Source organism: Narcine bancroftii, chromosome 10 (genome assembly GCF_036971445.1).
Source record: "Narcine bancroftii isolate sNarBan1 chromosome 10, sNarBan1.hap1, whole genome shotgun sequence".
In the NCBI taxonomy this organism is placed as follows: Eukaryota; Metazoa; Chordata; class Chondrichthyes; order Torpediniformes; family Narcinidae; genus Narcine; species Narcine bancroftii.
The window spans coordinates 37,624,176-37,646,017 of record NC_091478.1 but is presented as its reverse complement, the minus strand read 5'-3'; the positions used below and the strand labels follow the sequence as shown (position 1 = coordinate 37,646,017).

The 21,842-nt window shown below is 42.3% G+C and overlaps 1 protein-coding gene across 1 annotated transcript in view; it reads left to right on the top strand.

Annotated features, from left to right (window-relative positions):
* pcdh15b (protocadherin-related 15b) overlaps positions 1-21,842 on the top strand; it is a 568,726-nt gene that overhangs the window by 10,519 nt on the left and 536,365 nt on the right. Inside the window, exons 5-6 of the mRNA XM_069899399.1 lie at positions 17,456-17,575; positions 21,128-21,238. Coding sequence (XP_069755500.1) covers positions 17,456-17,575; positions 21,128-21,238 — 231 coding nt within the window. The remainder of the gene's footprint in view (positions 1-17,455; positions 17,576-21,127; positions 21,239-21,842) is intronic.

Below are 21,842 nucleotides of genomic sequence, written 5' to 3'. Positions count from 1 at the left end.
AGCATGGAATGGTGTAAGGATTCTGCACGAGTCTCTGCTCAACACTGGTGGAATTTATAACTTTCAGATGTAGACCATTTTATCTACCGCAGGAATTCACCAAGATCCTCATAGTTGGAGTGTACATTCACCTGCCCCTCTCCCCGGCGCTAATGCTAAGGAGGCGAGCTGGGAACTGTATGGGGCTGTAAACGAACTGCAGACTACTGATTATTATCACTGGGGAATTTCAACCAGTCGAACCTCAAGTCAGGGTTACCTAAATTCCATCAATATGTGGACTTTGCTATGAGAGGGACGAACACTATGGACTTTATGCACACGGACATCTCTGATGTCCACCTCACCCCCACCTCAGATACTCAGGCCACATCTCTAATGCTAATCCCTGCAAACAGACTGCTCATCAGACACTCCAGACCAGTTCTCAAGCAGGTTAAAACCTAGCCAGCAGGGGCTATTCATACATTTAAAAACTGCTTTGAGCGCACTGACTGGCACATGTTCAAGGAAGCAGCAACCCGTGGAGACTGCATCAATCTGGAGGAGTATATGGCATCAGTGACCAATTACATTAGTAAGTGTTCTGTCCCCAAGTCCGTCACTTCTCGATCGAATCAGAAGCCATGGATGACTGGAGGGAGGTGTGTGTGCTGCTCAGGAACTAAGATGCTGCCTTCAGAGCGGACAACAAGGTAACCCTAGCTATTGCAAGAGCCAAGCTACCTAAGGTCAGCGGGAAACCAAAGTGTGCACAGACCCAGGACATTCATAGTCACTTCCTGGACAGCAAGGACACATGACGCAGGTGGAAGGGCATCCAAGATATCACCAACTATAGAACTACACCACCTGCTTTTGCTGGTGCTGCCTCCCTCCTGGATGCACATTTTGAGGTGAAAAACGACATTGCAGTGAAGAAGACCACCTCTCCTCCAAATGATCAGGTGTTGAGTCTTGCAGCGGCCGAAGTGAAGAGAGAATTAGGCAAGGTCAACCACAGAAAACTGCTGGACCCGATAACATTCCCGGCAGAGTGGTCAGGGGATGTGCGGCTCAGCTGGCAGATGTTCTACCACCATCTTTAACATCTCCCTGAGAAGTGCCGTGGTCCCAACGTGCTTCAAAGCTGCCACCATCGTCCCTGTGTTGAAGACGTTGTCTGTGTCTTGCCTCAGTGACTACCACCCTGTCACACTCATGTCCATCGTCAAGAAGTGCTTCGAAGGTTCATCATGGGGCACATCAAGGTCATGCTGCTCCCCCCTCCCCGTCACTGGACACCCCCCCCCCTGAAGTTTACATACAGATTTAACTGCTTTACAGACAATGCCATTGCCATCTAGCCCTCACCCACCTGAAAAACATTTAGAATGTAACATCCATGAAATTCTTTAACTTTTGTCTACTGTAAGGCAGGCAGAGAGTCGCCATTTTGTCCAGTGCCCCTCACAGAAACCTACAGCACCTGGTGTTCCTCGGCAGTCTCCCCTCCAATTACTAACCAGGCCTGAGCCTGCTTAGCTTCCGAGATCAGACAATTCCAGGCATATTCAGACAATTAGGTGTTGTATTTGCTGTGCATCCTGCATTATTCCACACTATAACACTGGCGATGAAATGTCAGCTGGACCAAACAAGATTTGAACTGACAAACTGCATATATATTTGCTCTTCACTGTCAGTTCAAGGAATAGTTGATTTACCAGAATTTTAAGTAATGCGGTTTGTTATTTTGTTCACAAATCCAGCAGTATCCTTTATGCCAGGGTGGGAATTGACCTAGTGTGGCATCATGGGGTCCTGGAAAAAAAAATGGTGGGAATTAGCATCATGGAAAAACAATAAATTATCCCAATCCTGCACGCAGAAAGATCTAAACTGGGGCAAATAACATTTAAGAGTACCAGGTAATGACCTCTCCACTGAAAGTGTTTAACATTCAATGCAGCACCATTGCTGAGTACCCCACCATCAATAAACTAGTTACCAGAAACTCAAATGGGTCAATTAGACAAGGTCTGTGAAAAAGCTGGTCATCTATTGGTGAGTTCCTACATCCCAAAGCATTTCCACCATCTTCAAGCATGAGCTAAGAGTGTAATGCCCAGGATGGACGTTGCTCCAACAACTCTGAAAAAGCAGGACAACGCATATTTTTGATTGACCTCCCATCCATCACCCTATGCATTAATTTTCCACCTCATGTACAGAGTAAACTATCCACAGATGTGCTGCCGTTACTTAAGCACACTCATCTCTACTATTGAGAAGGACAAGTGCAATCAGCACATTGAAACTGAAAACCTTTTGCAAAACTGCATACAAATACACTTTTTTATTGATAGACCTACACACCCCTGCTACATGCAATCGTTTGAGCTTTTGGATTTTGTTTAACATTTCATCAATGCACTTATAACTCTTGTCACCCCTATGAGCTCTATCTCCAGTTTCTTTTTAGTTTGTAAACATGTCAAATGAGAGCGCGCCTGAAATAGTCTGAAATGGTTAAAACCCTCATTACAAACATTGACCATTAAAATGCAAGCGAAGATACTGTCAGCTCAGTGACCCTAACCTCCTTGAGTCTGTCTTCAACCAGCTGGTATTAAACTAAATTATGATGGACATTATCCTTGATCTGAGCAGCTAATCCCAGCACTAAAAATGTAATCTGGAATGTCTCTGTGAAGGAGATATCCTCTGACCAGTTTCTTTCAGATGCCCAATTCCTGTTGAAAAAACAAGTTTAATGAATATGTTTAACAAAGGGTTAATGGATTAACTCACTGACAAAAGGCAAAGGAGGAAAAACCCAACACCCAACCCCAACCAACCAATTTTCCCTTGCAACCGCTGCAATCGTGTCTGCCTGTCCCGCATCGGACTGGTCAGCCACAAACGAGCCTGCAGCTGACGTGGACTTTTTACCCCCTCCATAAATCTTCGTCCGCGAAGCCAAGCCAAAGAAAGAATGGATTAAGTAAGGTTACAATAGATCCTTGCAAGTTGTTGGAAACATGATTGCTTCTTAACATCTGTGCCAAAGTGAGACAGTAGCTTATCCACAGGAATGTCAATATGTCTTGGGATAGGGACACTCTGACCTTCCCAGATAATTCTAGTCATCACAAGGTAACTATTATTGTAAATACAAAATTACCAGGTGTGTGAAATGTGTAAGGGTCTCATGAAGACCCCTGCCCAAAAGGCATATAAATGTATGGTGAACACACCAATACTTTGAGTGTTTGGGGCTCAGCGCAGAGAACGAGTCACTGGACTCTTCCTTGAATCCCCTCATTCCCGCTAGCATTACAAAGGGTTAAATTAGTGGCTCTCAACCTTTTTCTTTCCACTCACATCCCAGTGTAAGTATTCCCTATGCCATAGGTATTCTGTGATTAGTAAGGGATTGCTTAAGATGGTATGTGAGTGTGTGGTGCGCTGTCATTCAGAAGCAAACACACAAAACCAAAAGACTCTTCAACAGGCTTTATTCGACGTTAACTTCCACAGAGCTAGCTGTGAGATTCTGCCTGCTGTAAACTCTGAGCTCAGGCTTATATCCCGGAGGGTGATGGACACCCGATTGGGTGGGGCTTGGTCCATTCAGGTTGGCTGATTGACAGCCAGCCAGGTGTTGTCTTGTCCCCATGCTCTTCTGCAGGTACAGAGGTTTCCCCCTGCAGTACGGCAGTGGTGTACCACCACAGAGTGGAAAGAAAATCGTGGAGAACCATTGGGTTAAGTAAAGAAGCTGTTGTATGCTTACTTGGTTCTGTGGTGTTTTCTGCTGTTTGTTTTCTTACAGTGCGGGCTGACTTTAGCATTCACCTTTTTAAGTAAAATTGTGTCAATGTACAAAATGAGTTGTCACCTGAAAATGTTGCTATTTTTGCAGCATCTCCTTTTTTAACATCTCAAGTTATGATTAGTACCTTGGTTTAGTGAGAATCATCATTAACTCCACTACATGGTTGGGAATAAACCAGTTCAACTTTGAAGCTATCTAGTCAGAGATATTTGCTTAGAGATTATGTGCATTGGTGTCTCCTACGATCATGAAAGTAGCTGCATAAATACAGATCATAAGATTTAAATTTACAATGCACATTTTTCCCTTACTGACCATAAATTGCTAGTTTTTCCTTATAGAGGTGGTTCATTTAGCATATTGAGAATGCCACTGAAAATTTTGTCATGTTGCTCATGGAGTTTTTGCACCACAGAGGCTAATAGATAAACTATTCTTGCTGGGACTCAACACCCCTCTCTGCAACTAGATTCTGGACTAATTGACTGAAGGACCACAACCCATCTGGGTTGGTAGCCACATCTCAAGGCCCAATGTATCTCAGGGCTGTGTCCTCAGTTCTCTACTGTTCATGCTGCTGACTTGCGATTACAGTTCTAATAACATATGATTCAACAGTAGTTGGCCTCCATCAGCAACAATGGTGAGTCGGCCTACAGAGACGATGTTTGATGCAAGAACAATAACCTGAGTCTCAGAATGGATAAGAAAAAAAAAGAGAGGATTGCCAACTTCAGGAGGATGAAGGTTGACTATTCTCTGATACACATCAATGCTTCCATCGTGGAGAGAGAGGAGAGCACAAAGTTCTTTGGTGCGCATTTAGAAGGTGACCTATCTTAGACCCGCAACACCTCATTAGTCAGGAAGACAAAGCAATGCCTACACTTCCTAAGGACATTCAGGAGGGCAAGGCTACTAGCTCCCATCTTGACAACTTTTTTACAGGAGTACATGAGAGTGTCTTGTCTGGCTGCATCATTGTATGGTATGGGAATAAAGTCAATACAGAGGATCGTCATAATGTCCAAGAAGATCACTGGGGTCTGCCTTTTTTTCTATTTACCAGGAGCATTGATTAAATAGGGCTCAAAGAATTATAGAGGAGTCTTCATTCAGTAGACAATATCTTTGAACCAAGGAGGTGGTTCTGGAGCAGTGGTTCTCAACATTTTCCTTTCTACTTGCATACCACTTTAAGTAATCCCTATGCCATAGGTGCTCTGTGATTAGTAAGGGATTGCTTACGGTGGAATGTGAATGGAAAGAAAACGTTTGAAAACCACTGTTTTAATCGTACCTAATTGACTCAGTATGTGCACGGTTTCATAACTCCAAAGGAAATGGGCCAATGACAATTTTTCTCAAGCAAAATATTTCAGTAACCATTGGGTCTAGAGCAGTGATTCTCACCTTCCCTTCCTACTCATATACCACCTGTAGCAATCCTTTACCAATCACAGAGCACCGATGGCATAGGGATTACTTAAAGTGGTACGTGAGTGGAAAGAAAAAGGTTGCTGAGAAATAGCTTCTTCCTGCAGAAAGTATCCTGTAATGGAGTAAATTATCCTAAAATATTCATATATTTATTTTAATTGTATCTTTACTTGTGGCCTCCAATAGTCATGGTCAACCATGGGTACTGCACCTCTGGTAGTCACTAGTTTATTGTGCAGCATCGACTGTGGCTATTCAGGCCAATCCTGGAATGGCAGGCTCTACCAAAGTTGCTGCATGTGTAAGGTTATAACTGGTAACTGCTGCTTCCCATGTTTGTCCTAAACTATAAAGTGAATAGCCTCATCAGTGCACAAACCGGGGCAGAGTTGATATGGAGATTTGTCTGTTGCCCAGGAAGTGGGACCCCCCCTCTCCCCCCATGCTCATGACAGGTCCAAAGTGTGAAATATAAAGTGTTCTCAATCGCTACTCTGGAGACAAAGTCTTGGAGAACAGGTTCAGCTATATTTCGGGTCTGCAGAGCCGGGTGTCTCTTAGTCCCAAGACGCACTGGAGGTCCAGAATCATCACTCTTTTGTACTGTCCCATGCTCAACTTCACTATACCTCCTTATGGTTCCTTCCAATCGGGACTTCAATACTTTACAATCTTCCACTTTCTACTCCCATCCCTGCAGATACCACACAATCCCTCCCTCGTCATACATCGCATGTTATGTTAATCAGGGAGTCTTATAGTTGGGGGCGTCTAAGTTAATATTCATGCCTTCATTAAGCAAGCACAATGGTTACTATTGGATACCCTAGGTCATCTTGCCAGTTTAAACCAGATTCCGTTATCCTTGAGGCTTCTGATGGGAAAGGGCCCACTAGCTGGTGGCTAACTATTTTCAAGCATATTTTGCATTCCATCACCCTTCACAGAATTGTGCTAGTTTAATCATCTCCAGCCATTTTTCACAATCCATCCTTTTTCTTTTTACCATGTATCTTTGATTAAACTAGATGAAAACCCTGCTGCTGTCTGATTGCGTGCCTAAAATTCATTCAAGTACTCCCCTTGGCACCCCAATTGAATCAATATGAATTTGGTTATTGAAAAACGTCCCAAGGAACTCCTTCTTACTTTTCTTTATCCCTATTACCTTCTCCCGTTCAAATGCCAAGGTGAAGATATGGCCAATTGAATGATTGCACAGGTGTTTTTCCAATTGAGAGGAAGAATTGGTCCAAGGATTCTGCCTCCACAGAACCACCATAGATCCGTTCGAGGTACATTCAAGGCTGAGTGGTTCCCTCCGCTCTCCTCTGTCATGTCTTGTACCTTTGTGCATAGTTGTAGCTTTCCTAGGTCCTTTGTGAACTGTCTTCCTTGTCTTGAAATGCAGGCTGTTCAAATTCCTGACACAGCCCAGAATGCAGGCAGAATCCGGACATCCTTCCTCTTCAGAGGAGGGAACATCAAGGACAGAGATGTACATGGCTGGTTACCCCAGGCCTCTCTATCCTGATACAAAGCCATCATGCATCTCATTTCTTGTCTGTCTTTATCCCACCCCAACGGAGGTGGAACCATCTGTGCTATCGGACGTCCAGAAGCGCATGCATAGCAATTGCTCTTGTTTAAACTCTTCACCGTATATTTTACCCGTTCTACCCAGCCATTTATATCCCCATATCCTGTCTCAATCTCAATCATTTGTCTAAGGTCCTCTACCTCTACTATCTGTACTATTTTCAGATCATTGGATAAAGTATAGGGTTTTATCGTGGGCATTATTGTGAAGGTACTATCAGTTTGATTAGTCTTTGATCCTTCTACGATTATTCTAAAACAACACGCCAACAGGTCCTTTCCACTGATGTTTATCCCCAATCCAAATTTTTCCCATTTACCTCTTTCGAGTAGGTTTTTCTGGGTAGTCAACCATACATCACTCCAATAGGGGCAGTATCTATTAAGACATATATTTCTCCTGAACACTATATCATCTCTGACTCTCGATCCTTCCACATTTTATTAAACTACAAGCATCAAACCTGCGGTTTAGAACTCTCAAGAATGGTAATGGTGAACTTTACTGACTCTGAGGGCTTGATGATGGGTTCCAATCCTCTCCTTACTGGGGTATGAATCCCATCAGCCCAACCCTGGTTCCTGCTTACCAACTCTATTCAGCATATCCACCACCATCTCATGTTTCTTTCTACCGAAGGAGGAGGGTTGTACATAGATATTTAATTTATGTTTCACAAACTATTCAAAGTCCTGGTCTAATGACCATCAATGTCTTTTCAACTGGATCTTGAGCAGGTTTTCGGTGGGATGTTTGTGCAAAGTTGGCGGCTCAGCAGGGGTCCTCACCGGTCCTTTCACTCTGGTGTGATGTGTCCACCTTTTTCTGCAGTTCTTATCAATGTCTCAGTGGTCAGGAGGGTTAGAAATGGTCCCTCCCAACTTGGATGAAGCTTGGTGTCCTTCCACATCTTAACCAGAACCCAATCATCTGGTTGTATTTTGTGAATGGCAAATTTGAGCGGAGGTGTCTGAGCCATCAGACCCTTTTTCCTAAGAACAAAAAAAGAAGTGAGCGCCAATACATAGTTCCTTAGAAATTTGTCAGTGACTTCTACAGTAGGCAATACCCCTTCTCTTCCCAATAATGGCAGTCTGAATAGCATCTTATAAGGGGACAATCCAACATTCCTTTGAGGTGCTATTTGGTTGTGTCCACCAGAAAAACAGCATCCGCTTGGTTGGGTCCCACCTGGAAGAAACACCTGATCCCACTAATCCTCCCCAAAAGTCTTCAGAGGGATAACATCCATTTCCCTCTTTAATTCAGGACATTCCTGTTTGAAATGTCCCACTTTCCCATAATAATAACACCCTGCCTCCTGGGGTTCCCAAAACTCAAGTACATCAACATAATAACAACTGGAACATTTCCATCACTCAATTTCTCCATCAGAGGCATCCCTCTGGTGGAGTCTAATCTCCTGGATGGAAGGTATAAGGCTCATTGAGGAGGACTCATGTTGAACTAAATCTTTGGGGTTCCAATGCTGACAACCTTTTAGATATTTTAGCAACTTTATCTGCTGCCTCATTAAGTTAAGAAATCACATCTTTATCATGGATATGTGCTCAACTTTAAACTGCCAACAAATTGGTATCTTGCGTGGCCCCTTTAAGAGTATTCCTGGCTGTCTTTGTTCTGTGCTCTGTAGTAGTCTGCACACACTGGCTGCATTATCTCTTCTTCTGGGCTTCCTGCCAATTTGCCTGGCTGGTAGAGCGATATCTTATGTTTTTCTGCTGAGCGTTCTCTGTCCTCACTGAGAACAGCTTAATTTTTAAACTGTGCAAATGCAGACAAACGTGTTTTAACAAAAGCTTCTAGAATTTTCCACAGACTTTCTTTAAATCTTAACTTCTTTATTACAGTGGCCGGATGATTTATCATGGTTCAGGGTTTGAGCACTAAAAGGATCCAAAAATACTTCGGGTACTGCTGGCACAGAGGGGACCGCTGCTAGGGGTCTAGATAAAGGCAGATGATATGCTAGTGGTGGTCCTTAGGTGGTCCCCGAGGAGTACTCGGGGTCATTCGTCTCTCCCTCCTCCATCAGCCTTAGGACTTCCATTTGACTACGTAGTCTTTGTTTATCCTCCTGTACAGGAGGCTTCCCCTGCCTACCCTTTGCTTTATTCCTTTCCTGATTTTTCCTGTCCTGCTCCTTTCTATGTGCACATTCTTTCTGGAGGATATCCATAGGTTTACTGTCCCCCCCCTTCTGCCAGTTTTACAGCATTAATTTGGGAACCTGCAAGCCTATCTCTTTTCTTTCTTGTGCTAACAGGCGCCACTTTCCAATGTCCTCTTTAATGAATTCAACATCCCAAGTACCCCCTGACGGTCAGCCTTCTCTCCCTATTCTTTTATTTAATGTCTCAAAAACTTTTCGAATTATATTTTCATCCTCCAGATAGTTGTGCCTACACAATTCCCCATTGTACTCAAAACCTGAGCTCCCCGAGCACACACACACACACACACACACACACACACACACACACACACACACACACACACACACACACACACACACACACACACACACACACACACACACACACACAAATGGTCCCTAACTGGACTAGTTCCTTGAACTCTTCACTGAGCTCCCTGGGCTCTTATTCAATCAGGGTCCCGGACCGCCAAGTTCCCTGAAATCTCCCCGAAGACATTTCTTGGTCTCCAACCCGACCCTTTTACAGGTCTTTTCCCGACCCTTTCACTGGTCTGTTCCCTAACATCTGCCCCAACGGACTATCTGGCGGTATGTCAGTTCCGGGACCCTCATTCTGGGGTCCCTTCTTCTCCCGAGACTCATCAGTTCTGGTACACTGATTACCCATTTTCCTACCTGTCAGATCACAAACTCCTGACAGACTCTCCCAATCGCCCAATTAATACTTAATAGTCAATTTTCTTACCCGGGTCTCGTGCATGAGAGTCTCCCGACTGAACCACTCCTCCTACCGGAGTTCCCCCTTGTTCTCCAGAGTCTCCACCGGATATCACTCGCTCAAACCGCTGATGGTAAGCAATGAAATCTGAGACACTGAAATCAGCGGGGTGCACCTTCTCGTCCTTCGATAGCCAGTCGCCAAGCGGTGGGAGTTGCGATCCCGGACGATCCCCCAAGCTTGTGAAATATTAAGTGTTCACAATCACTACTCTGGAGACAAAGTCTTGGAGAACAGTTTTAGCTTTATTTCGGGTCTGCAGAGCCGGGGTATCTTTTAGTCCCAAGACACACCGGAGGTCCAGAATCATCACTCTTTGTCCAGTCCCGCGCTCAACATCACCACACCTGCCAATCGGGACTTCAATACTTTACAATCTTCCACTTTTTACTCCCATCCCTGCAGATACCACACAATCCCTCCCTCATCATACATCGCATGTTATGTTAATCAGGCAGTCTTATCGTTGGGGGCGTCTAAGTTAATATTCATGTCTTAATTAAGCAAGCGCAATGGTTACTATTGGATACCCTAGGTCATCTTGCCAGTTTAAACCAGATTCCGTTATCCTTGAGGCTTCTGATAAGAAAGGGGCCCACTAACTGGTGGCTAACTATTTTCAAGCTCTAATTTACATATTTTGCATTCCATCACCCTTCACAGAATGGTGCTAGTTTAAACATCTCCAGCCATTTTTCACAAAGAGTTTGGTGCCAGCAGCAGTGCCAGATTTGCCAAGCTGGTGCTGGGTACAATAGTCAGCTGCCTTCGAGAGTCCAACTCCAGATTTTTCTTCGGGGTTTACTCCCAAATCCTTTCCCATGAGTGTGTATAACCACAAGGCCATGAAGGTTTGAAATTGGAGTTTTCCCTCTCCTCAATGAGTTACCATCTGTGGTTAATGAGCCCCATCTGCCCAGAACAACTAGTTTCAAGGCACCAATGGCCCACCTTTGTCTCATTCTCCTGTCAGTGAGAACAGCTCCGCCGGGCATAAGAACTATGCCACACGTGAAGGCCAGGAGTTGGACTTGGTTGACAGAGGCTGTTTGTGATACACTGGGTAGCAGTGGGAGCTCATCCCTACTACCACCCTTCAGCTGTAACATCCTTTAGAGCTCTCCTTATGTCTACATGTAATTATGTATGCGTGTGCACTGTGATCTGGAGAAACGCTGTATCACCAGGTTACATGTGAACAGTCAGACGATAATAAAGTTGAATTTTTCATGTGGAATGTTCTGAGACTACTGATGGCCAAATTGCGCCAGCTGCAGTTGCCACAGTCGGCTTCATTTCACATGCGCAAAATGTAGCTGAGCTGTTTGGGAAATGCAATCACACTGCAGTGCTGCCTTCCAAAGGAAACATGGAATTATTCACACATGCTGCTGCTCACAATATCCCACCAGTTCAAGTTCACCCAGCTCCATTACAATATCTGACGTTCACAAATTCCTTTGAACATCAGATTGAAAGTAATACTAAAAAACGCCAAAGATCATCTGTATTACCTGGAGCAGTATACTGGAGGACAGGTAAAGGAATTAGTCAAAATTTGCCAATATATGGATCCAGACCAAGGGTTTAAAAGGGCAAAAGATTTATTGAGTCATCATTATGGCGATAAACATAAAATCGTGAGGGCCCACATAGAGAAGATTCTTTCTTGGCCAGCAATAAAATCAGAGGACGGAAAGGTTTTGCAAGCATGTGCGCTCTTTCTGAGAGGATGTTGTAACATAATGGGAAGTTGTGTTTATTTACAAGAGCTGAACTTGCTTGCTAATCGATCAATTATTATCAACAAATTACATTATAAGCTGGAAGGATTTATGGAGAACCAAACTTGCAGAGCTTAAAATGATTTCCAGAAGGGACGTCACTTTTAATAATGTTGTACAATTTTTGGAATGGCATGTATATGTTAACACCGTACCAGTATTTGGAAACATTAAGAATACTTCAATAGTTCCTAAGGATGTAAAGAAGTCTAAATCATAATTTGAACAGAAACCAAAGGGAATGACCTTTATTACTGATGTGTCAGATACAAGCCCAAGAAAGAACAAGGAAACAATGGAAAGAGAACGTCAGACTGCTCAGGAAAGCTGTTTGTATTACAAAGATAAGCAAGCTTTAGAAAAATGTTCACGAGTGGAGAAAAAGTCATATGACAAGAAATTAACCTTTATAAATATGTTTTGGTTGCTTGTTTAAAGGACACATCAGCAAAACAAGCAACTTAGTTGTGATATATGCAGTTTAAAACATCCCAAGTTACTGCATATTCAACAAAGTAAAGTTGAGAAGGATGTCAAACAATCTGAATGCAAGACTAAAGACACAGTCAAAGAGTACGCTTCAACTCCGGTTCAAACAGTCTTACTGGGGCAGGTAGCAAAGCTCTCTCGATAGATCCTGTTTAGGTTAAAGCTAACCGAGGAAACTTCATACTGAAGACTTGTACATTTCTTGATTCAGGAAGCACTGCATCATTTTGTACCGTTGAATTAATGAATAAACTTATATCTGTGATATAATTTCATTGAGGGAAATCTGATGTGATTCCCCCAATAAATGGAAAGGGAGTGTTGGATGATTTAACTGCTTTTCTTTGAACATTTTGATGGCAGCAATTTTGCCAGTATTCTGCATTTGATCCCGCTGCCCTCTGCTACTTTAATCGTAATCAGTATGTATGCTTGCTGTACAAACCTTACAGTTTACATCTTTGTGAGAACCAATTACACAATAGGTGCTTTGCTGCAAGAAAATCCTCAGGATAAAACAGCACAGATTTATCTTGCACAGTTCCAAAATCTCCAATTGGTCTGTCTTGGTGGGGAAAGTGGACCTTCTAGGGAGTCAAATACAGGTGAATACTAAATTCTGACATGCACATGAAAATATCGGCAAGTCCTGAACTTCCAAACCACTGTTCTTCACTGTGAAATTCCTCAGCTCTTCCAGTGGAGTGCCAATTCTTGTAACGTGGACCAGATCTATCCTCTATTTTGAATAGAGAGGAGCTAGGTTGTATTTTTAAAGTGGTTTAATTTCTCTAAATATTAATCTCAATATTTTAATGATATTGAAGTATTTTCAAAAAAAAATTGCATTGGTTTTAATGGGTAAATATGAGTTGCTGGTGGTCTGTTCTTTTTTTTAATTTTTTTTCTTTTTCACACCATAAACCACATTGACCATGATACATACTTTTTCCTTTTCAAATATATACAGTGCCATTTTATCCCCCCCCCCCCCCACTCCCTCCTCCCATCCCACCCTCCCTACCTCCCCCCCCACCGTCCATTTAAAGTACAAAATCTAGGATACATTAAACCAGTCAAACAATGTTGTCATTCAATAAAAATAAACAAGAAATTCCACTGAGTCAATTCTTTTCATTTCCTTCTCCTTTCGTTAATTTAGGTAGTGAATGTTTTCTCTATTGTGTTTCATGTAAGGCTCCCATATTTGTTCAAATATTTCAATATTATTTCTTAAACTATATGTTATTTTTTCTAATGGAATACATTTATTCATTTCTATATACCATTGTTGAATTTTCAAATTATCTTCCAATTTCCAGGTTGACATAATACATTTTTTTTGCTACGGCTAGAGCTATCTTAACAAATCTTTTTTGTGCACCATCCAAATCAATTCCAAATGCTTTGTTTTTTATGTTACTTAGGAGGAAGATCTCTGGATTCTTTGGTATATTGTTTTCTGTAATTTTATTTAATATCTGGTGGTCTGTTCTTGATGCAGCAGGACCAGTTGGGTCTGTTGGATCAAGTCGCCAACCACAAGCACATCAGCATGTCCTGGAACCTCACAAGCTCCCTCCCTATGTAAGCCACTGTATGTATATATATTTGTCTGTTTGGGCACACCCATTAGCCGACAGTGCCTGTGGCTCCTCCCACGGGCCCCAGAATGTTTCACAGCCCCCTTCCCAGTGGCAGAACAGTTGAGCAGCATGGATGAGCTTTTGTTCTAAAGCTAACAAAACTCTATCAGTTTGTTCAACTTCCGTCTTTTGGAGTTATCGATGGTGCATCAACCTCCATCCTCTCACTATTAATGACATTGAATTCATTCACAAACACTCAGCCTACTTCAAAAAGGAGTTAATGCTAAAATCGTAAGATTGCGCAAAGTATTTTTGAGAATTTAAAGCACCAAGGCACGTTGGCTTGATGTAAAGCAATTAATTACTCTCGTTGAATGACAATAGCACAGGAGAAGGGTGCTCGGCTTTCCAGCAACTATTTCTTCCTATTGATTTCACTGAGGATGCTGTGCAGGTTTAAACAGGTCAAAGACATTTCATTCACAGGCTGATTTCTACCTTAATTGCTGAATAAGTTGTACATCCACCAGAGAACAGGGCGGATACTGTAGCAGAAGGTGCTATTGGTGACTTAAGCCTGTGCCAGTGGTGAACTTTGCAGAGCTGTAGCTGAGCACAACAGAAGGTCTGCCTCAAGAGCGTTCAGATTGATGTTGACGGTTTGCAAATGTCAGAGAGAGAGAGAGAGAAAAAAAAAAGCCTGTTTCTGACAGTTTAACGGCTGGCTCAGCAAACGGTTAGGTGAGAGCATTTCAGGATTTTCTTGTGGAAGACTTTTTTTTAACCCTGACATGCACAACCCCCCAATGCGGGAGCGCTACATTATGGAAGGTCCTGCCACAGGGCTGAACCTCTGGATGTTGCACAATGTTAACGGTGACCTTTTTCTATTGGCAAGTGGCAGGCGGCTGCTGGCTGTGAGTTCAGGGCTGGTGTATTGAAGAGCAAGAGATGCATTGGGCTGTCATCAGTCAAAGCATTGATCCTGCAAGTGGGCCGGTGAGAGCTGCCACCCCGAGCACTGCAGCACACTGAGTCACCAGCTTCATTGATGCTCTTCCTTGTGCATCCAAAAGCCCATGATTTTTGCCCCTTGGCTAAATCCGGAGCTGCCCTCAATGTAGACTAGGCTTGTATTCTCTGGAATTTAGAAGATTGAAGGGGGGGGGGGGGATCTTATAGAAACATATAAAATTCTTAAGGGATTAGACAAACTAGATGCAGGTAGGTTGTTTACAATGCTGGGAAAAACCAGAACCAGGGGTCACAGTTTAAGGATAAGGGAAAAGTTTATTTTAGGACTGAGATGAGGAAAACTTTCTTCTCTCAGAGGGTGATGGATCTGTACCACAGGAGGCAGTTGAGGCCGGTTCCTTGTCAATTTAAGAGTAGGTTAGATGGGTGGCTAAAGGGATCAGGGGGTATGGGAGAAAGCAGGAACCGGGTACTGATCAACCATGATCATATTGAATGGCGATGGTCAGCAAATCATTATAAATCTGTATTATTGCACTAGTCATCCCCAAGAGAGCATGTTCTGGTTTTGTCACACTCCATGCTTATTCATCATTTCCAAAGTTACCAGCTCCAGGAGTGCGAAAGTGAGCATTTCTTTATTATGGTGTCAGCTGGCAGCTTTTTGCTGAGCCTGATGGATTTGACGTCCTACAGGTAGCAGGATTCAGAGTTGAAACATGTGGAGCTCGGAAAATGTCAGGGAGGACCCATAGCATGTTTGAAGAGGACTGGCATTATTGTCACAGGTTTTACTTACAAGCACTGTCCCGCTGCATTCTTGGGAGCATTGGTGTCCACGAGCTTCACACTGTAACTTGCATTCCTTTTAGGATTGCGTCTTTTCAGCATTTCGACATGTCAGTGACAGTTTCCGTGGGCCATTTTCCTGGCAGTGGCATACTTGTTAAATTCCTCCTAAATTTTCTTTTGGACAAGCAATTTAGGGGTGGGCCATTTGTCAAGATAGACTTTTTTTTCATGCCCAGTCATAATACATACACTCAAATATCGATAGCTTCCCTGTGGATTTCTTTAGGTCTGACAGTGCCTATTAGATGAAATCTGAGGTCGACAGCCTTTGTAATGTTTAGCTACCGATGCCAGGTGTGCCTTCATTCCACAGGTTGACCTCTAAAATGCTCCAGTGCCTGGATCAAAGCCAGAAATACAAAGATATTGAACGACATTTGCATGGCCTCCTGAGTCTTACTGTTCCCAATTAGTTAACTAAGCTGGATCTTACACTAACTGAAACATTAATGGGAAGGAAATCCTGGGCTTGCATTCAACCATTCCAAAGATTCCCTGTGCCAGAGATCGCTCATCTGGATCCTTGGGGCATTCACCAAGTGTAGTGTCTTTTATTATAAGGGAAGAGTGGAAATTAGACAGGACTAGGGTTAGGGTTTTTAATTCCCTTATAAGTAAGTGTTATGGCTATATACAGAGATTTAAATTAGATCATGCTTGCAAATATTTTGATATCCTTTATAAAACAGTGTAATGGGTATAGTCAGAGATACATACAGTGTCTAAAATATTGCTTTCATAATAAAATTGCTGGTAATTCACAGCTGGCTCATAAGTGGCCAAGAGAGAAACTCAGATGAGTCTTTCTGGACATTAGAGCTGGCACGTTCAATTTCTCACGTCTCGCCTGTCAGTTGGGGGGATAAAAGAGGAAAATTCTATCACACCGAGAATGGACAATTCAAATTTTTGCACACTCATCAGATATCATGTTGGTGGAACTAAAGAGAAGACTACCCAAGCATTTTTTAACCTTTTGTTAAATTTTCATTAAATCCCTTTTTGAATAGTTTTAAGTGTTTCTGAAAGCAGTGAAATCCATAGGAAGTCCTGAACTTGCTGAGATTGCTGCAGAACCATCAGTAAACATTTTTATTTTTAAAAAACTCCATGATCGAGATCTTTTCTGGTTTGCCCGCACATTGAATATCGAGGTCTTCCATGCTCTTTGTTCCTTTTATTCCCTTTTTTAATCTATCGCTGTTCTTTCTTCATTCTGATTTAAACATTCCTGCATTGGAGCTTACAATTTTCATAACTTTCCTTATCACATTGTAAGCTCGGATCTTTAATTATCCAAGGAATTCAGGTTCTGGTACTTTACCTTTCCCTCTCTGGGATATATGTTTGTTTGATGCTTTCACTTTTCCCCTCTTTGAATGCTCCTTGTCGTTGAATAAGTAACTCACCTACCACCTTGTGATTCCAATCTATCTCTGCCAGATCCTCAGTCCATTCAGGATAGGCTCGAGGTATGATGTATCTCCAGGTTCCGACATGTTTAATCATTTTCAATGGGTTCATGGATTGTTATAACCTCCAGATACTTTTGGTTCAGAGTCTCCCTTATCAGAAATTGTTTGCAGGTGTACATTGGGTATGTGGTAGCTGACGGACTCCTGCTCTTCTGCATTGTACAGCTGTAAGAGTTGACTTGCCACACCACACTCAGGAGATAACTCCTCGCACTGTGCCAGATATAACTGCAGCTATCTGAGACCACCAGCGGCCTGGGTTTGTATCCAGCGCTTTCTGTAAGGAGTTTATGTCCTCTCCCTTCAAGGGTTTTCCCCAGGTGCTCCAGTTCCCCACCCCCCCCTCCCCGCCCTCCAAAACATAGGTTAATTGGGCTGTGCGGGTTTTGTGCTCGGAGGGCCTTCTAAATATGTGACTGTAAATTTGAACATATTTCTGGGTATTCTAATGTTATTCACCTTTTATATCTGCAGTTGACACCAGTTGGGACGACCATTTTTACTGGCTTCTCTGGAAGAAATGGAGCGACTGACATAGATGATGGCCCCAATGGACAGGTTGAATATGTTATTCAACAAAATCCAAATGATCCAGTAAGTATCAAACATCAGGAATATGGTTTCCCTGTGGGGACTAGAATCTGAGCAGGTGAAATTAAATATCTGAGTTAACGTTTCATTGCCTTGAATTGTCAATTCAGTTTCTCACCGCACAGATGCTGCCTTCCCTGGTTGTTATTTCCAGCATTTTTGGTTTTTATTTCTGATTGCTAACATTTTTGTTTGAACAGTAGCGTCTATGGGTAAATATCTCCAAATAAATTATTCCTCGAGCATGGAGGTCAAATATACATGTTCTGGATTTGCTCCAAAGCTAAAGCTATTTTTTGAGGTGAAATAAATGTTCCCACAGTTAATGGCCGAGTTTGGGGGGGGGGGGTGCATTTAGAATGAGAGCAGCTGCACCTTAATGCTGAAAATATTCACATCTTTGGCTTTGTAGAGGCTTAGCATCAGTGTTGGACGAGAGTTTGTGAGGGAGCAGCGTAGCCACTGATGTTCATTTAGTAGTGAGGAAGGTGTAGTCTAATCCAGGGTAGCCCCATGGAGTCTACATCCTAAGCGAGTGTCCGCAGTTGAGGCGATGGGAGGTCTGGAGGGCAGGCAGCTAGAGATGCCAGTGGGGGCAACGGGAGCTTGGATGGGCAGGTGCCCATGGCCAAAAATAGGGATTTTGACTTTTACATGGTATCGACTATTACTTGTGTATATACAGAATATACACCAAATATTTTCATTCACAAGCTATGCCCACTTAAACTACTATTGAACTACTATTGTGAGCACCAACTTGTACGATTCTCATCTCAGCCAACATGTTTCAGCGAGCTGCATATTATATGTCAAATAGCTGCATGTGGCTTGAAAACTGTGGTTTGGCCACCCTGTTCTACGTCTATGTTCTCTCACTATTGACCATCCCATCATTGGAAATAGTTGACCTAAATCAATACCTTTGCAAAATATGGATTTAATCGTGGCTATCAGATCTTCTCTTCAATCTTCTGTTCCGTAGAGTCATGTTTCAGATTCTCCACTCGGATTACTGTACAACCTCCTTGGTGGAATAACAGAGGAACATGAAATCTACAGTTTGCTGGAACCTTGAGCAAACAGTGCAAAGGAGGAAAACCTCAGCCAGTCATGTAGCATCCATGCATTGAAATGATCCATCAATGTTTTGAGTTGGGACCCTTCACCCAGATAGGATAACAGGACCTAACCCAAAACCTTGACCAGTGGCTTCTAAAGTAATTCCAGGATGCTCATCCTGCCCATCCAAGCTCCCGATGCTCTGGCCTCCCTCCCATCCGAGCTCATGACACCCTGACTGTGGACTCTCAAATAGGCCCCGGCCACCTTCCCATCCAAGTTCCCCTGGGCCCGGCTTCCCAGACATCCAAGCTTCCTCCAACCTAACTGAGGATTCTTGCCTAGGCCCTGGTGGTCCACCCATCCAAGCTCCTGACCTCCCCCGGCTGCAGACTCTCGCCTAGGCTCTGACCGCTCAACCGAGCTTCCGATGCCCTGAACGCGGACTTACCAGCCAGTTCCGCCCATTTTAGCACCCGACACTCCGAATGCGGACTTACCATCCAGTCTCAGCCACCAGCTCACCCATCGAGCTCCCAACCCCCCGAACAATGCGGCTATTTACCACCGTCAAAATTAGTATGTATGTAATAGTTGACCTCCCAAACTTTATCCTAAAAATTATTCCACAAAATTCATGAGTACTTTTTTTATTATTGGAACTAATAACAAAGTAGCAGTTTAAAAACTGCATACATGAATAAATATTATAATGTACATGTATTTCTTAATAGTTATATAACATTTTTGTAACACAATGTGCATGTAAAGGTAAAAACAAGTATGTAATATTTTTTCATGCTTTGCAGCTCTCAAAATCTGAAATTTATCATATGTGGCTCTTAAATTAATGAAGTTTGACCACTCCTGTTTTAGAAAAATAGCAGAAGAATTAAGGGGGAGATGAGGCACAGGTTTAAGCACGGTTATGATCTGGACTTTACTGCTAGAAAGGCAGATGAAAACAGATTCTATCACAAAAGTGTAAATGAATTCTCCGTTTGCATTGTTCGGGGGGTTGGGAGCTCGATGGGTGAGCTGGTGGCTGAGACTGGATGGTAAGTCCGCATTCGGAGTGTCGGGTGCTAAAATGGGCGGAACTGGCTGGTAAATCCGCGTTCAGGGCATCGGAAGCTCGGTTGAGCGGTCAGCGGTTAGCATATTGGTTAGCGCAATTCGACGCTGTCTGCACGGAGTTTGCACCTTCTTCCTTTGTCTATGTGGGTTTTCTCAAAGTGCTCTAGTTTCTCCCACCCTTCAAAGTGTACAGGGGTTGTAGGTTCATTTGCATTGCATGGGCCTGTTGCTGTGTTGTGTGTCTAAATTTTTTAAAAATTAAAATATTGAAGGGAACGTAGAGAGAAGAGGCTTTAATTAATTTCAACGGAGCAGGCACAGGCTTAGCTAACCAATTGGACACTCTCTACTGTGTAGTCATGCGCTCATAGGAATTAGGGGATATGGGGAGAAGGCAGGTAGGTGGAGTTAGGTCATAAATTAGATCAACCATGATCTTATTGAATGGCAGAGCAGGCTTGATGGGCCATTTTTGGCCTATTCCTGTTCCTACTTCCTATGTTCTATGTTCTATTGCCCTCATCGTCTCCACCAAAAGTCTTTTTTTAAATATCTGACTCATGTTATCGAAGATGATGATCAAGATTCATGGTCTAGACCTACCCATGGACTGGAATTTCCAAGGATTTTTTTTCTTTCACTTTGACTGCCATGAAAATGTGCTTTCTGCTAAACTACAATGGCTGGCTGCTCATGGTGGGGTGAGGGGTGGTGGGGGGGTGGGGGGGTGCGGGAATAACCTGAAGGTAATGCTGGAGCTCATTTTGAACAGTCTGTTCAAATGATATTTTTAAATTAAATCTCAGAAAATAAATTTCTTGGCAAAGAGAAGTGCTGCAGACATTGTCCAGCTGTTGCCTTTTTGTTTTGTGAGCTTGAACAAAAAATGCAATTAAAATGCATTTAATTATATTTCATTTAAATCCCACTGCCAAAGACGTAATTTCAACAAAATTCTTTTACATTTGGCTATAGTTTGAAATTATTTAATGCTTTCAGCTGCAATCCTTTTGGAATAGTAATACATGAAAAAGTAAACCCAACTGTTTTCACAACGTGGCAGGTTAATTAACCTTGGTTTTAAATATTGTTGTTTATTGTAAACAATTGACTGGTCAAGTGTGATAAATGCCTGTTTTTTTTTACAAGGTAGTTTTCATTCAAACCATGCCAAAAGTTAATGAACATGATACTTTTGACTCCGTTAGTGGAATGTTGTATTTCAGAATTAATTGTGCTATTAATAAAGTAATGCTAGCAAAATATACTATTTTAATTATCTGATGCCATGAAGCAAGGGAATCATGTCTGAAAGATGTCTTGGTACTAAATATTGGATCAATTTGCTGTTTATGCACTTGAATAACATTTGACAGGGTAGCACGAAATCTTGAACTTCTCTTTTTCTATTCATAGGAATCTGGTAGGACATTTGACATTCCACTCTCATTAACAGGAGCTGTGGTCTTAAGGAGAAGGCTAAATTATGAAGATAAGACGCGATACAATGTTATCATTCAAGCCAATGTAAGATATTTATTTGTTTGAAGAATTTCACCAACATATTTTAACAGTGGACTGGGCATTTAATGAGGCCAGAAGTGTGATGTATTTTTCTTCCTGTGGAGCTTAATTGATGTTGTCAAATCATCCAATTTTAGGTGATGGGTTGAAAGTGCCAGAATTGCACGCATGGTTTTAGTATATATGGTTTACATGTAATTGTGAGGCGGATAGTTATTTCCTTTTCAAAAAATTGCAATTTTCATGAGCAGAAATTAAATATAGAGAAATAAACTGCACCTAATTTTCTTGAGGCATTTTAAGTGACAAATTTACTTGCAAATAATTGTGTTTTGAAAAACATAGGTTGTATTTTATAAAATTTCAAAAGCAAGTTTTGGATCAACATTAATTATTGTGTCAATGTCAGCCGGAATAAATCATTTCCCAGAATATATGGAAATGTCTCCTGAAAATAAATTTGTGGTTCAATTCATTTTTGACATGTTTACCATCTTCAAAAGTAGTTTGAACATGGAACAAATGAAGCTGCTTTTTTTCCCCCCAGAAAAATTAAACACCAAGGCAAAATATCTTAATGGGTGATAAACAGGCTACATTCAGCTGG